At 35.4% G+C, this 13608-nt stretch overlaps 1 protein-coding gene and 1 long non-coding RNA gene across 2 annotated transcripts in view; both read right to left on the reverse strand.

The window, feature by feature from the left end:
- Positions 1-2409: 2409 nt before the first annotated feature.
- On the reverse strand, positions 2410-4801 carry LOC110008287 (uncharacterized). The gene is made up of 2 exons (XR_002283052.2): positions 4473-4801; positions 2410-3650 (listed from the first exon to the last, which is right to left on the reverse strand). It is a non-coding gene; the product is annotated as an uncharacterized LOC110008287 (long non-coding RNA).
- A 3400-nt stretch (positions 4802-8201) lies between these two features.
- The window catches only part of LOC18423638 (Zinc finger C-x8-C-x5-C-x3-H type family protein), a 41826-nt gene continuing 36419 nt past the window's right edge, over positions 8202-13608 (reverse strand). The window contains exon 8 of the mRNA XM_006828237.4: positions 8202-8815. Coding sequence (XP_006828300.1) covers positions 8639-8815 — 177 coding nt within the window. The 3' untranslated portion in view covers positions 8202-8638. The remainder of the gene's footprint in view (positions 8816-13608) is intronic.

A 13608-nucleotide genomic window follows, 5' to 3' on the forward strand; every position in this document is an offset into this window, starting at 1 on the left:
ATTTGAGTAGCACTAAAATTTTAAAAGCATATTATTCATGTGCAGTTTGATGATCTTCACTCATGGCTTGTTTTGTTCATATGTAAGGTACCCTAATTGAGTTGTATCTTCCATCTTGAGTATATTTCAAAATCAATAGCTCACTGTTATAAAAGTGACCTTGCTGTAATTTTAAATTTCGAGTTGTAATTGCAAATGTATTGTAAGATTTGTAACTATAATGGCTTGTAATTTCTCTATCTTTTAATTCAAGTCGAGAGCATTGGTTTATATACACTCTCAGTTGTAACATATTATCTAAACCGTCCATTTGTCCCTAAAAAATAAGCGTTCTCAAATCCGTAATATCATCGCCATTTATTAGCATCAAATTTCATAGTCATTGATGAAAATTGATTTGAGCCGTCATGGAGATTTCTTATGCCTAAAATGCTTTTCAAATGAGCATTCGAAGTGAGGCTTTACTTTATTTTCATAAAGCCTAGGCTAATAGATATTGCATCATTTTATTTTATTTTTTCTTTTAATGAATTTTCATTTAATATTTGGAAAGGGCCCCCATTTTTTGAAATCCATCTTAAATATTGATGTGCGGGGGAATGCTTTTGTTGAATTGCATCCCCATCAAGTACTTTGAAAGGGCCTTTTCATATAGTTACTGTTCTTTAAGAAATAGGGTTACAAAAGTGGCTCGCCCATGAATGAGAGAGCGGATCAAGCCTCACCGCTCTTCAGTCGAAGGGACTAAAGAGGTGATGTTTATCAAGAACTGCTCCACGCTAAGGTTATCAAGGTCAAGATGATGGGGGCCATAATGCGATGTCTAGGGTTCCAGAACTTCATTCTCATCTAGTCTCAAATTAATATTTTTTTTAAAAAATTCTTGATTACCAAACAATATTTTCGAGTAGTGCATCAAGTGGCGCCTCTCTCTAAATCATAGTTATCTAGACCGGAGTAGATCACATAGTCGGACCGTCAACTATTGCCTTGGCTAGCCCTACTTAACATAAAATCTGGTTTGTTCGAAACCAATCAAAATCAATATTCAATTGGTTGTGACCAATTGGAGCTTTTAATTTTGACCAATTCGACAAGTTAAAATTGTGAAAACGTTTTTGCCAATATATTTTCTTATATTTTTAAATTATTATCCTTTTTTTCCTTGTTTATATTTTTCTCAAATATAATCCAACTAATTTGACTATAATCGAACCCGTTTTGATTAGACTAGACGCTTAACTGGTTCAATTAACTGTTCCAATCCTTTTGGGTGAGTTGGGATTGACTAATAAATATAATTATTGAGATCCCGATACCTAAATAGAAGCCCCTTATTAATGAAATGAAATGATTATGGGGTTATGACTTTTATGAGTAAATTTTGTGACCTTGGCGTTATGGAATTTCGGGTGGCAATGGCCTGCCCAGCCGAATCAGCCTGGCCCTATCAAACTAGGGTCTCTGCTACAAAATGTGGCCTGAGAGTTAGGCAACCACAACTAGACGGCAGAGCCGGACCGGGAGTGGGTCATGGCCATGGCTGGCCTAGTTCAGCTCTACCCCAACCTACTTATTTATTAGTTTTTTTTTTTTTTTTTTTTTTGACATTGCCCAGCCCTAATAGGGCTAGGGCGTCTTTCGCCCAATGCAAGGCCAGGCTAGGGCGGGCCTGGGTCTGTCCCATGGAGAGTAGGGCCAAGGCTAGCCCAGCGCGATGCCATCCTTATATGGAGTCGATAAAATAAAAAAGAAATTTTAACAAAATTTAGCATTTATACAATAAAACATGAAAAATATATAAACAAAAGTTTAGCGAGTAAATCCATAATATTGAATATTACTTTTCTAATTAACTATTAAAAAGTTAGGAAAATCTTCATAAATATCACATTTCAAAAAGATTCGTAAATATCTCAAATAATTTCTGGTGTTTAAAAAATGTCCGATATTTTTTATCTTTTATGCTCGTCCCTTTTTTGTATTTTTTTTTTTTTTCAAAATACCCTCTATTCAAATCTAGTTTCAAATCCAATTTTTCATAAATAAACTCAGTTCTAAAGTGCAAGTTCGGAACTGATTTTTAAGTGACTTTGTTTGGAACTTGAACATCGAAACAGAGCTATCCTTTTTTTTTTAAGGATAAAAAAAGATTTGATGGAAAAACCTACTATAGTGTGCTTCCACAAGAGCACATTACGTGCTTAGTCCCTCAAATAAAAGATCTATTTAGATGGAAAATTTAAAATAATCATTTCTGAGCGAACAAGTGTAAATTGTCGTCTTGCAAGACCATTAGGTGATGATCTTGCTGGCCACATGGTGCACTTGCTCTGGTAGATATAGAGACAGATCTCTTTAAATTTTTTTGAGACCCAGAAGTGCTGGATGATTATTTTAATAGAAAACTTTTAGACTTTTCATCAACAAATATCCTCTTTTTTTTTTATTTTTTGACAAGACATAAATCTATTGATAAAAGATAATTACAAAAGAATTACAAATCAAGAAGGAGAAATGACCACAAAGTGTAAATGAACAACAGCTTTTGCCAAAGATTCTACCTTATCATTTGCCTCATGCTGGATATGTTGGAATGAAATAGTATTGTGCCAACATAGATAACAAATTTTTATCCAAACTTCTTACAAATTCCACAATAATCTCCCAATAAAATTGCATTAGTTGATAACATTTAAATAATCCCCTTCCACCCCCCAACATAAATTAACATATTTTCCTTTCAAAATTTTCAAACCTTATCCTTCTAATACATGTTGGCCCTAGGTTCCATAAATAATTCCCATCAAAATTTAGCTTAACACTTCAATGTATAGGCGGAGGCCATCTCCCTCACAGCTGATTTTCAATATTGCATGCGTTACCAAATTCTTTAGATTTAACATGACATCCAATTTCTACACACCATTTCTTTCTTTCGTGTTTGGATACCAAAATCACACATTATCATATCATTATTTTTTGTCATATCATAACCATTTCTATAAAAAATACGCCTATTTTTTTCCAATCAAACCTCCCAAAGCAAAGCCCCATGAAAGATATTCCAAATGATTACACCTTCTTTGGCAAACTAGCTCAACTTAGTTGTCGAATAATTTCATAATGTCTAGCAGGCAAGGGTACCAAATATCCTTTATTTGAGAGACTAAATATATAATATGCTCCATTAGTAGCGATGCACTAGTTTTTTTAAAAAAAATATCTCAATATTTTTTATTTTTAACTTCTATATCTCATCATACTTAATATATAAAAATATTACTGATAAAAAAAATAAATTCAATCTTTTCCATCTGACAACCCACCTTCTGTTTATAAATTATTTACCCTAAAAAAAACTAAAATCACGTCCAATTCTTTCCTTCTTTTCTTCTCTGTTAACGTGAACCACCTCTCTCTCTCTCTCTCTCTCTCATGACCGTCTCTCTCTTGCAACCCCAAAGAAGCAAAGCAAGATTATTTTCACAAGCAAGGAGACTTGAGCAAAAGGATATCATTCTCATTCTTCAGCTTGTGTGGCTTCCTCAACTTCTTTTGCCAGTCTGGTTCAGCTTCCGCAACAACCGTCGCCATAGCAAGAGAAAGACTGTTCATTTGTAGAATCAGAGAAGGAGAACCTTGTCCATCTGTCAAGGTCTCTCAGCCAAATGAGAAGAAAAGTAGAGATAAATCAGTGGAAGAGGAGTTGAAGGAGGTAGGGAAAAGCTAAAAAAGATGAGACTTGAGAAGGAGAAGGCGGATGAGATATTGAAGGAGAAGGATGAGCTTTTGAAGCGGAAGGCGGAGGAGATAGAGAATAGGGGGAAGGCACAAGAGAAGCTCGACTCTGAGATCAAGAAGTTGCAGAAACTGAAAGAGTTTAAGCCTAATCTAAGCCTTCCTATTGTGCAGCCTCATCCGACAAAGGAGCAAGAGAAGAAGCTAAATCCCCCATATATTTTATGGTGTAAAGAGCACTCAAATCAGATTAAAAGTGAGAATCCTAAAGCAGAGTTCAAGGAGATAAGCAACATTTTGGGAGCGAAGTGGAAGGATTTGAGTTCAAAGGAGAAGAAACCATATGAAGAAAAGTACCAAGCTGAAAGGGAGCTCTACTTAAAAGTCTTAACCCAAAAATTTCGTAACTCCAACTAGAATCGAGCTTCTACAATAGTTGCAGAGCTCTAAAACTCCTTCGTTGAAAGGAAACAATAATTTCTTCAAAGCTCAGAAATATTTCAAAGTTGAAATGGTGTCCTGCTGCGTCTTTGCAAGTGACCAGAGAATTGATCCAAGATTTGTACAGTGGGAAAAGAAATCTTTTTTACAAATAAACCCTAATTGCATACAAAAGACGCAAGATTTGTACCAAAATGAAGACCCTATTGGTTGCAGAAGAGAGAGACAGAGAGCTTTGAATCTCTTAGTGGTCAAAGCTTGTAAAGTCAAGTCTCGAGAGAGAGAGCTACCTCGGCTCGCAAGAGAGAGAGAGTTCTCTGGTTTTCGCAAGAGAGAGAGCTGCCTCTAGTTTTAGTAAGTGAGAGATGGAGTTTTGAGAGAGAGAGACAGAGGGTGGTTCACGGTTAGCAGATAAGAAAAGGATACGGTGTGATTTTATTTTATTTTTAGGGTAAAAAATTTATAGTTACAGGGTGGGCAGGAGGTCGTAAGATAGTAAAGATGGATCTCTACCGGTTTTAAGGAATATTTTCATTTTTTAAGTCTCATGAGATACAGAAATTAAAAATAAGACCTCGTGAGATTTTTTTTTTTTTTTTTTTCATAGGCTTTAAAAGATTCTAGAAAGTTGAAGTCCCACGTCATAGTCTTAAAATAAACACGAGAGACCTAGTTCACGACTTTAGGTACCGCATTGGTCACTTGTATATTTAAGTGAAAAATGAGTTCAAATTTGAAGTTCCAAATCCACATCTTGACCAAAAAGAAAAAAAAAAAGAAGGTATCGACCTTAAGGTATACTTTAAAAATCCATGAGAAAAAGGTTATTTTGATAGTGAAATATCTCAAATTGATCATCTCAACCTTGATATGTTTAAATATCAAGACAAAAAAATTTTCCAGTCATGAAAGTAATGTATTTGTGGCAAATTATTTTGACTGTTCATTTTCAAAAATTTTAATCGTTTATAGATCTGTTTGATCTGTACTGTTTATGAAGCATTAAATTTCATAATTAGAACTAATAATATATTTTCTTTCCATCTTTCTGACACCAAAACTTCATATTTCAGCATAGTTATGAGGTGTGCCTTATTTGATCGGTTAATATTGATGCTTTACAAAACCTCACTCTGGGCCCTAATTCTAATATTGCAGTTTTGAATGAGTTATTTTTTGAAAAAAGTGACAAAAATATGAAAAGGGTATGCTTTGTATAAGGTGTCAACTTGATACTGGTGAAGTAAGGTGCACGTCAAAACTATGTCGAAAATGCAGTTTTGATGCCACAAAGCCTTGCGACGATATAAAATTGCCCCCAGTTATGAAATTTAGAGTTCCAAAAATAGTGATGATCAAGCAGATCTATAAATACTTGTAAATCCTAAAAATGGACGGTCTAGATAACGTGTTACGACATCTTATACTATTGAAATAAGGTGCATCTCAATACTATGCTGAAAATGCAGTTTTTGTGCCACAAAACCAACAATATGAAAATCTGTTGTTGTCCCGAATTATGAAATTTAGAGTTCTATAAACGGTGATGATCAAGTAGATCTATAAACACTTGTAGATCTTGAAATGGACGGTCCAGATAACATGTAAGAAGAACTATTTTTAGAACTAGAAATTTTTTTTCTTTGTGTCTATGAATCTTGAGGTCGAGATGATTGATTTGAGGGTTTTTCAGCATGGAACAACTTTATCTAATGGGTTTTTTTTATACACCTTATACATGATACCTTATGAAAGCTTTTTCCATGTGAAAAACAAACCTCCCATACAGTATAAAGTTAACACCTTATATAAGCTTTCTCCATATGAAAAATAAGACATTTGTTTAAAATATAAGGTCAATTTATTAAAATACACAACTAATCTATTTAACATCAGGTGTGGTTTATATAAGGCGCCAACCTGAAACTGTCAAATCGTACGTCTAAACCTTGCTAGATGTTCTGATGCTGAAAATTCCTGCCACGGTCCCAAAATCTATTTCCCTACTTAACCATAAAATCTAAAGATCAAAAAATGATGTAGATCAAGTAGATATATAAATACTTAAAAATCTTAAAATCCTTTTAATCAAATCAAGCATATGTAACTAATGTGTTATAAGATGTACTATTTTTTTTTATCTTTATCCAGGCATCTCGAGGTTAAAATGCTTCCGGCATTCACAAACGTTACATCAACTTTTTCTTTTATCTTTATCCATGCATCTCGAGGTTAAAATGCTTCCGGCATTAACACAAACGTTCATCAACTTTTTCCTTTAACACTTTACTCATAACCATTCCAACCCATGATCATGTATAATAATGAGCCTGCTTAAACTAATAAAAATGTATATATTGTTAAATTGCTCATCTCTTAGGTCATCTTGACAAACTTCCCAAATATAAAAGATCATGAACATTTTGTATACAAGGGAAAATATATGAAAGGGTTCCTTTTAAACTATAAGTCACGCCTCCTTTTCCCTCCGAATTTTCTTGAACTTCTCTCCCTAGATGAGTTCTTCATCTAAACCCAGTGACAATCAGCCAAAGTCCATGGTTATCTAGCATTAAACTAGAGCAAAAAATCCCAATGAGATGAACTTTTAAAAACAAAATTAAATACATTTTAAAAATTAACTTCAATAATTTTTAAAAAGAATAATTTCCAAAATAGGATTTCCAATTTTTTGCAGATGAAATAGGTATCTATGATAGAAAACAAGTAGAAAAGTGAGTAATTCAAGAAACAGAACTAAATATGGAAAATTAACAAAAATAAATGTGAGAAGTCAAATAGATATATGAATAATATCAAATGACTTAAAAATTAGTAATTAGTTGTATATTAATATTTAATTTAGATCAAGTTTCTAAAATTTAGTGACGCTTAGCTCAAAAAAATGTCATGGCTACAGTTAAAATCTATCTAATTTAATGTCTCAAAATTATTTTATAATAAAAATAAATTTGAGCTTAGAGATAGCAAATTCAAAAAATAGATACTAACTATTTAGAAAATTATTCCATGCTATAAATTAAAGAAAAAAAAAGTAAAGTAAAGGAATTCCCACTAAAATGGAATTTTTATGGCTAGATGGGATAGGACATTTGCAGAACTAGGATGGCAACGGGCTGGGCCTCAGCTGGGCCAACTTGGCCCTAGCCTGCCTCTTATTCCTATAGGACCACCTAGTTTGGATTGCCAAGAGGCTCTAGCATAGGTCCGGCTCTAGTCTTGTACAAGCTGGGTCTAATAGATCCAGAAAAAAAAAAAAAGAGAAAAAAAAACAGAAAGAAAAAAAAAGTAAAAAAGAGCTGGGCCGGGTCAGCCCTAAGCTTGGCTCGGGCCTAGCGCCAGACCACATTTTGTGTGCCTAGTTCTTAATTTCTAGAGCCCGGCCACCCAGCCAATCGCAAGCCATGTGCACGACAGAGCATTACTTTGCCTTCCTAACCTTTAGAGCAAAGCGATGGGCTACATTGGGCTTGGTGAAGTGTGGAAAGAAGCCGAAAGCAGAGTACAGGAAGAGGATGTTGCCTAGGATTCTTTGAAGTGTTAATGGACAGTTCCAAATGTAATGATGGGTCGTGATTACTAGGGTCAGTAATTGGTGACATTATGATGCATGGTTCTCTTTGACGCCTTTTTCCCTTCTATATAGTTCCCATCCCATCTCTTCCAATAAACAAGTGAAACCCATTCACAATGGAATGCCATGTCTAGAGTAAAGGATTGCTGAATAAGCAACATTAACGAAGCCATAGATCACTAGGGCATTTGGAGGCCATAGAAGTTAAAATTTCAATTGCTCTAAGAAGGGTGAGGACCTTAAACTTTTCTCAAACCCGTCTCAAGCCCAAGTAAAAGAGATGGATTGTGTTAGATAAACAGCTAACATAAAATTTTGCTAAAGCTTTCCGTAATCTTGAAGATGGCGGACCAGGATTCCTGTAGCCGACTCCAAATATTTGGAAAAAAATGTTAATGATGATGATGAGAAGTCGAAACCCCAATAACAACCCAACCCTAATATTTATAATAGTAATATAATTAATGTCAACATCATCATTATCATCATGGTAAAGCCAATAATCAAAGTTTACATCATTCTATATCAAGGGACAGTTTGTTATTATGATCTTTCAACGTGGGTGTCACTCTTAACTTCAAGTCCCCACCTATTTTCAAGAACAGCACAGGTGCCAGTTTATGATAATTGCCAACCATTCATCCAACTGACCATTTAACTGCAGTCTACTAAACAAGAAAAGAATAAAATGAAAAGACAACCTGGACAACACGATCTTCCCTCATCAAAATTGTTAGAACGTGCATTACTTTTCCTTCCTTGCAGCTTTTGCTACTACCTACCGAACCATCTCTTCAAGTGGAACATCAAGATTAGCCCACTTCAAAAGACGCTGCCCAAGAATAAATGACTATGAGAGCTTCACGATGCTGTGTCTGCGACTGGTTCACGAATCTCAAGAGAGGTTTTTGATAGGCTCGCTTCCAACTCATTTAACTCATCCATATCCAGTTCATCTTCATCTCCAAGTACTGCTTCAGCATCCTCATCTGTGATAGATGATGTGCTTGGCCCTTCTTCACTTGTTGCATTCTTGACCTAACAGAAAATAATATAAGACAAATAAAATGAGACTGTATTTGGCAGTCAATATATCAATAGGTTTGAGCTTTCAATTTTCTAACCAATCATATTATATAAAATATTCACAAACCAAGAATGAGGAAAGAATTCAGCTCACAAAATTCTCCCACTGGGTTCTTCTAGTTCTTTTTTGAAATTATTCATGGATTACCAAAAACTTCATTCTTTAGGTGGTGCAGGAATCAGGGTAGTGACAGGATCCAATCAGTAAACTTGGTAGTTCCTATCCAGTATATAGAGCATTCCATAAAAGGTAATGGAATCTTAATACACAACAAAATGTCATAGAAGCATTTCTTTCAAATGGATAGCGTATTTTATGTCCTATCAATCAAGCAGTTGAAAGCTTAACAATGAGGTAATCACCTTGGATAAGGCTCCTTGAGCTAGCCATTCCACTTATACCACTAACCCATCTGCCCAAGCAGGTATTTGAATTTCATTACTATATTCATTCTGCATATTACAATATTTGTCCTGTAATAGCAACACAAGGTCGCTGACATACATGTGCCCCAAGATAACTCTGTTAACTACTTAGAAGTTTAATAGATGAGCATTCGCCATAGGTTTGTGTTACCATTTCTTCCTGCATTTTCATTTGTTTTCCAAAGCCATCAATTCTAACATATGCTATAAGAGCCACCACAGGGCGATTGAAGGATTATTCTTGTGCGATGGTATGATAGTCCATCCATCCAATGTGAATTCTTAATTCTCACTTGTTTCAAATGGGAGTTGTGTATCTATAGGATTTTGAAAAATTTCTTGGATTTTCTGAAAGGGTATAAATGGAGTTTTCCAAAACTTCTTTGACTTGAATCATATAGCCAGGAACTAAACTTTCCTCATTTTCTTGTGATCTGTTAATCAGGATGAATTTATGCTTTCTTGAGGTTTGCACCACCCTCGTTAGTATAATGTTTGGAAGAAATTACAATTTCCAGTGGTGATCAGTGCCAAAGTTTTAGGGATTTTATGCATGTTTCTTATGAATGCATATAGAGACCATCTTGGGTTTTGTGTCCCTGAAAGCCAAGTTCAATGGGTTTCTCAACAGTTTTTTTAAACAGCTCAAAAAAAAAACGCTTGAGGGGTTTTCCTTAACTGCCAGTCTGCCAGAGAATCTTCTTAACCACCAGATAGCCAAGTAACTACAGATCCCTTAACAGCATGAGAACTATAAACCCACAATAACTGAAAAGTAAGCAAATCACAAAGGGTTCAACTTGAGAATAGAGCTTGTACTTCTCTTTCAAAATGAACACACAACTCAACTAAGCTTAAGCTTGAACTTTTGAAATATGAACACAAGGTTCCAAAAACAAGCCTAAAATTCAAACTTCTCCAAAACAACTGACACAGCATATGCTTCAACAATGCACCCATAGGCAGAACATGCTCTCATTACCTTCAAGCCTACTTGGTTATTCCAAGACGCAAAGTTTCTTGACGAGTTTACCTCTAGGACACAATTAAACCCAATTCAGCACCATAACTCTTATCTTATCTCCAGAGAACAGAGTCGCCAAACTGATTTGCCTTACATGTTGGTTTAGGTTTGGACTTGATTTGAACTCAAGAAGATCCAATTTCCAGGATATTCTTGGTAGAAAAGGCAGCTTGTAAGTTAAAGCTGGCGAGAACTCATTAAAAAAAATGCCTGAGCATGTTTTAACTCTGAAAGGGGGTATTTATAGAAGTTCCCAAAACTCAGTTTCTGTTGGTTGTTGAAAAAGTGGGATGACATGTAGCGAAGGGACAGCATATGTGGCAAGGGATTTGAGCTGTGTAGAAAGAGACAACTTAGTGGTGGCGAGAAGTCACCTTCACCTTTATTACACAAAAAGGTGCTTAGTGCTCGCAAGAAGTCGGGCAGCTTGACTGCCTATTAAGATGTGGCTTATCCGGGATGAGAGACATCAATAAAAGTTGCTACCCATATAAAACCAATAGCCCGGAAACTACAAACACAATGTCAAACAAGCATGAGTGTTCCGTTTAAAGCACATCATGATGGTTAATGACATATGCACGGGCTGTGACCAGACATAATGGGATGGGATGTGTCCATGGTATTGCGACAAACTGCAAATAAGAGAAAGGTCTTACATGTACCACAAACAATGCACCACAAACAAAGCAAAGTTTGTTTCATCATTCACTGTGTCTATAGAACAAATCAAAAAATTTCATTAATTCTATGGGCTTGAACACTACAAACAACTTTACTCTGCTTCATTTGGCAAGGGAGTTGAGAGATTTCAAGCAAGTATTTCACGAGTACAATCATTTACAATTTAACCGACTGGAAAAAGAATGTGTCAGAGACAAATTCATTCAAGAGTTTTTTGCCACTTTTTTCTCGACATTTGGAGATGACAGTGATGGAACTGACACGCTCTCCCAGGATGCTTAAGATCCATATTAAGACTCAGGATCCAAGGTCACACCATCCACAGGTGGATGAAGTTAAGACCCACACTTAAACACATCATGGCATCTTGATGTCATAAAACTGAGGTTCCTAATTATATTTGAGACATGTAGGAGTAGTTATCTACTAATCTGAGAAGACGTAATTGGAAGCTTTGGACTTAGAACCAAAGAGAATTATAACTGCTGAATCAGTTCTTGCAGTGACCCATATTGACTTCACACCACTGAGATGCAAAGTCACAAGGGTGGGAAATGGGACGCATATCACCATCCTATAGGAAGTCAACAAGGTGCCTACCGTAAGACGATAAGGTATGTTGCCATAAAAAGTCAACAATAACATATATAATGCTTATTGTAACTCCAAATGCATCTAGTTACTCCTCCTGTTCAATAATGACGTATATCACTACTTATTGTAACTCCAAATGCATCTAGCTACTCCTCCCGTCCTCGAGAGAGAGAGAGAGAGAGAGAGAGAGAGAGAGAGACCTTTCATCCTTCCTCTAGGATATAAAATTCCATAACATCCATCACATGACTGTTGTCCCCACTCACATGCCATACAATTTCGAACTGTCATGGCAACAACATGCTATGAGCTTCTGGAATTGGTAATAGATCGTTTCATGTTAGACCTCTGGCTGCTCACGTTTACTTATCCAAACTAATTTTTCTAGATTTTTCAATTCACCATGTATCTGTTTGACACTTCTCAGTCCAATCAGTAAAAACTTTGTATCTTCGACACAAAACTGAAAATAAGTGCTAGTGTCCTTTTCTGACCATACTCCTGAAATCTATGAAGTTAAGTCCTAGTGGGAGTTGTGTGATGTGGCAATAACCATAGTTGTCGAGAGATGGAGTGAGGGAGGATAGAAAGAGTGTGAGAGATGGAGTGAGGGAGGATAGAGAGAGTGAGAGTGAGAGAGAGAGAGAGAGATGGAGCGTGTGTTCATCAAAAAATAGGCGAATCTACGAAAAATATCAAAAAAATATTTTATATGAAATAAATTGACCAAAATACCCCTGAAAAGTTTCAAGGGTATTTTGGTCAAAACAATTTAGCGAATTATTATTTTTTATTTTTATTAAGTGCGCCTCACTAAGATGAACACACGCTTCAAATTTCAAATCATTTCGATGTGTAGAAAAAAAATGAAAAATGAAATACTACCGGACAATCGTGACCGTGCGATGAACTTTGGACGGTGATGAGGGTAGGCGAAATCACTGTTCATTTTCGCCTATAGGCGTTTTGTAGTATCTTCCATAGATATATATATATATATATATATATATATATATATATATATATATATATATATATATATATATATAATAAAATTCATTAAATAGAAAGAATAACATTCTAACATAATAGAATTAAATTATAAAATAAAACAAAAGTATAAAAGCAAAACAGAGAAAAGCTCGAAGTAGAGGTGAGAGGCAAACTTAAAGTACTCCTAGTAAATACTTAGGCTTACAACAATCACTCAAAAATCACTCGAACTTACAACAATCACTCAAAAATCACTCAAACTTACAACAATCACTAAGACTTACTAAAACCTTAGCTATGATATGTAGAAAGAAATCCCAAGGTGTTCTCCTTCTGAGGTATCGTCCTCCTTTTATAGAAGAAGGGAGGGCAGATTCCAAACGTTCTTAAATCCGCACCGACAAGGTAATATGCCTTTTCCTTCACGTCAAAGTAAAAAACAAATATTCTTGTCGTTTTTTACTATAGCAACAGTGTCGGCAATAATGCATCTTTTACTATAGCAATAGTGTCGACAATAATGCTTCTTTTATTGTTAGTAATAGTGATTGATGTGTTGACAGTCTTCTTTTACTGTCATTTTTGGGACACGTGTCCTGAATGGTGATGGAGTCGTACCATCCCTGATATTTTATCTAATTTAGTTGGAAAAATATCCCCATACAATCATCTTCATTTGGAGGATCCAAATCTTCGGTTCTGTATCATTTGAGGAAATTGGTATTTTAACTTCTACTTCTTCTTCCAGGGCAAAGAGTAATTTTCTCCTAAGCTTTGCTTTTGACAGAGTGGATTTTTCTGTTGCATTAGAGCAATGTAGCCGGAGAATCCCATGTCTGATTTTGGTGAAGAGTTCGGAATTGCCTTCATACAAATTTTTCTCGGATCTAAAGAATCATTCTTATAATTGTCCCACCATTTAATTGAAATTTGCCTTTGTAGTTCTGGAATATAATCCCACCAGTCTGAATCATCTTCAGAAATTTGGTAGGACCATTTTAAATCCAGGGAACCTGATATAAGG

The sequence above is a fragment of the Amborella trichopoda genome, chromosome 8 (assembly GCF_054954075.1).
Source record: "Amborella trichopoda isolate Santa Cruz 75 chromosome 8, AtrichopodaSantaCruz75HAP2 v2.0, whole genome shotgun sequence".
In the NCBI taxonomy this organism is placed as follows: Eukaryota; Viridiplantae; Streptophyta; class Magnoliopsida; order Amborellales; family Amborellaceae; genus Amborella; species Amborella trichopoda.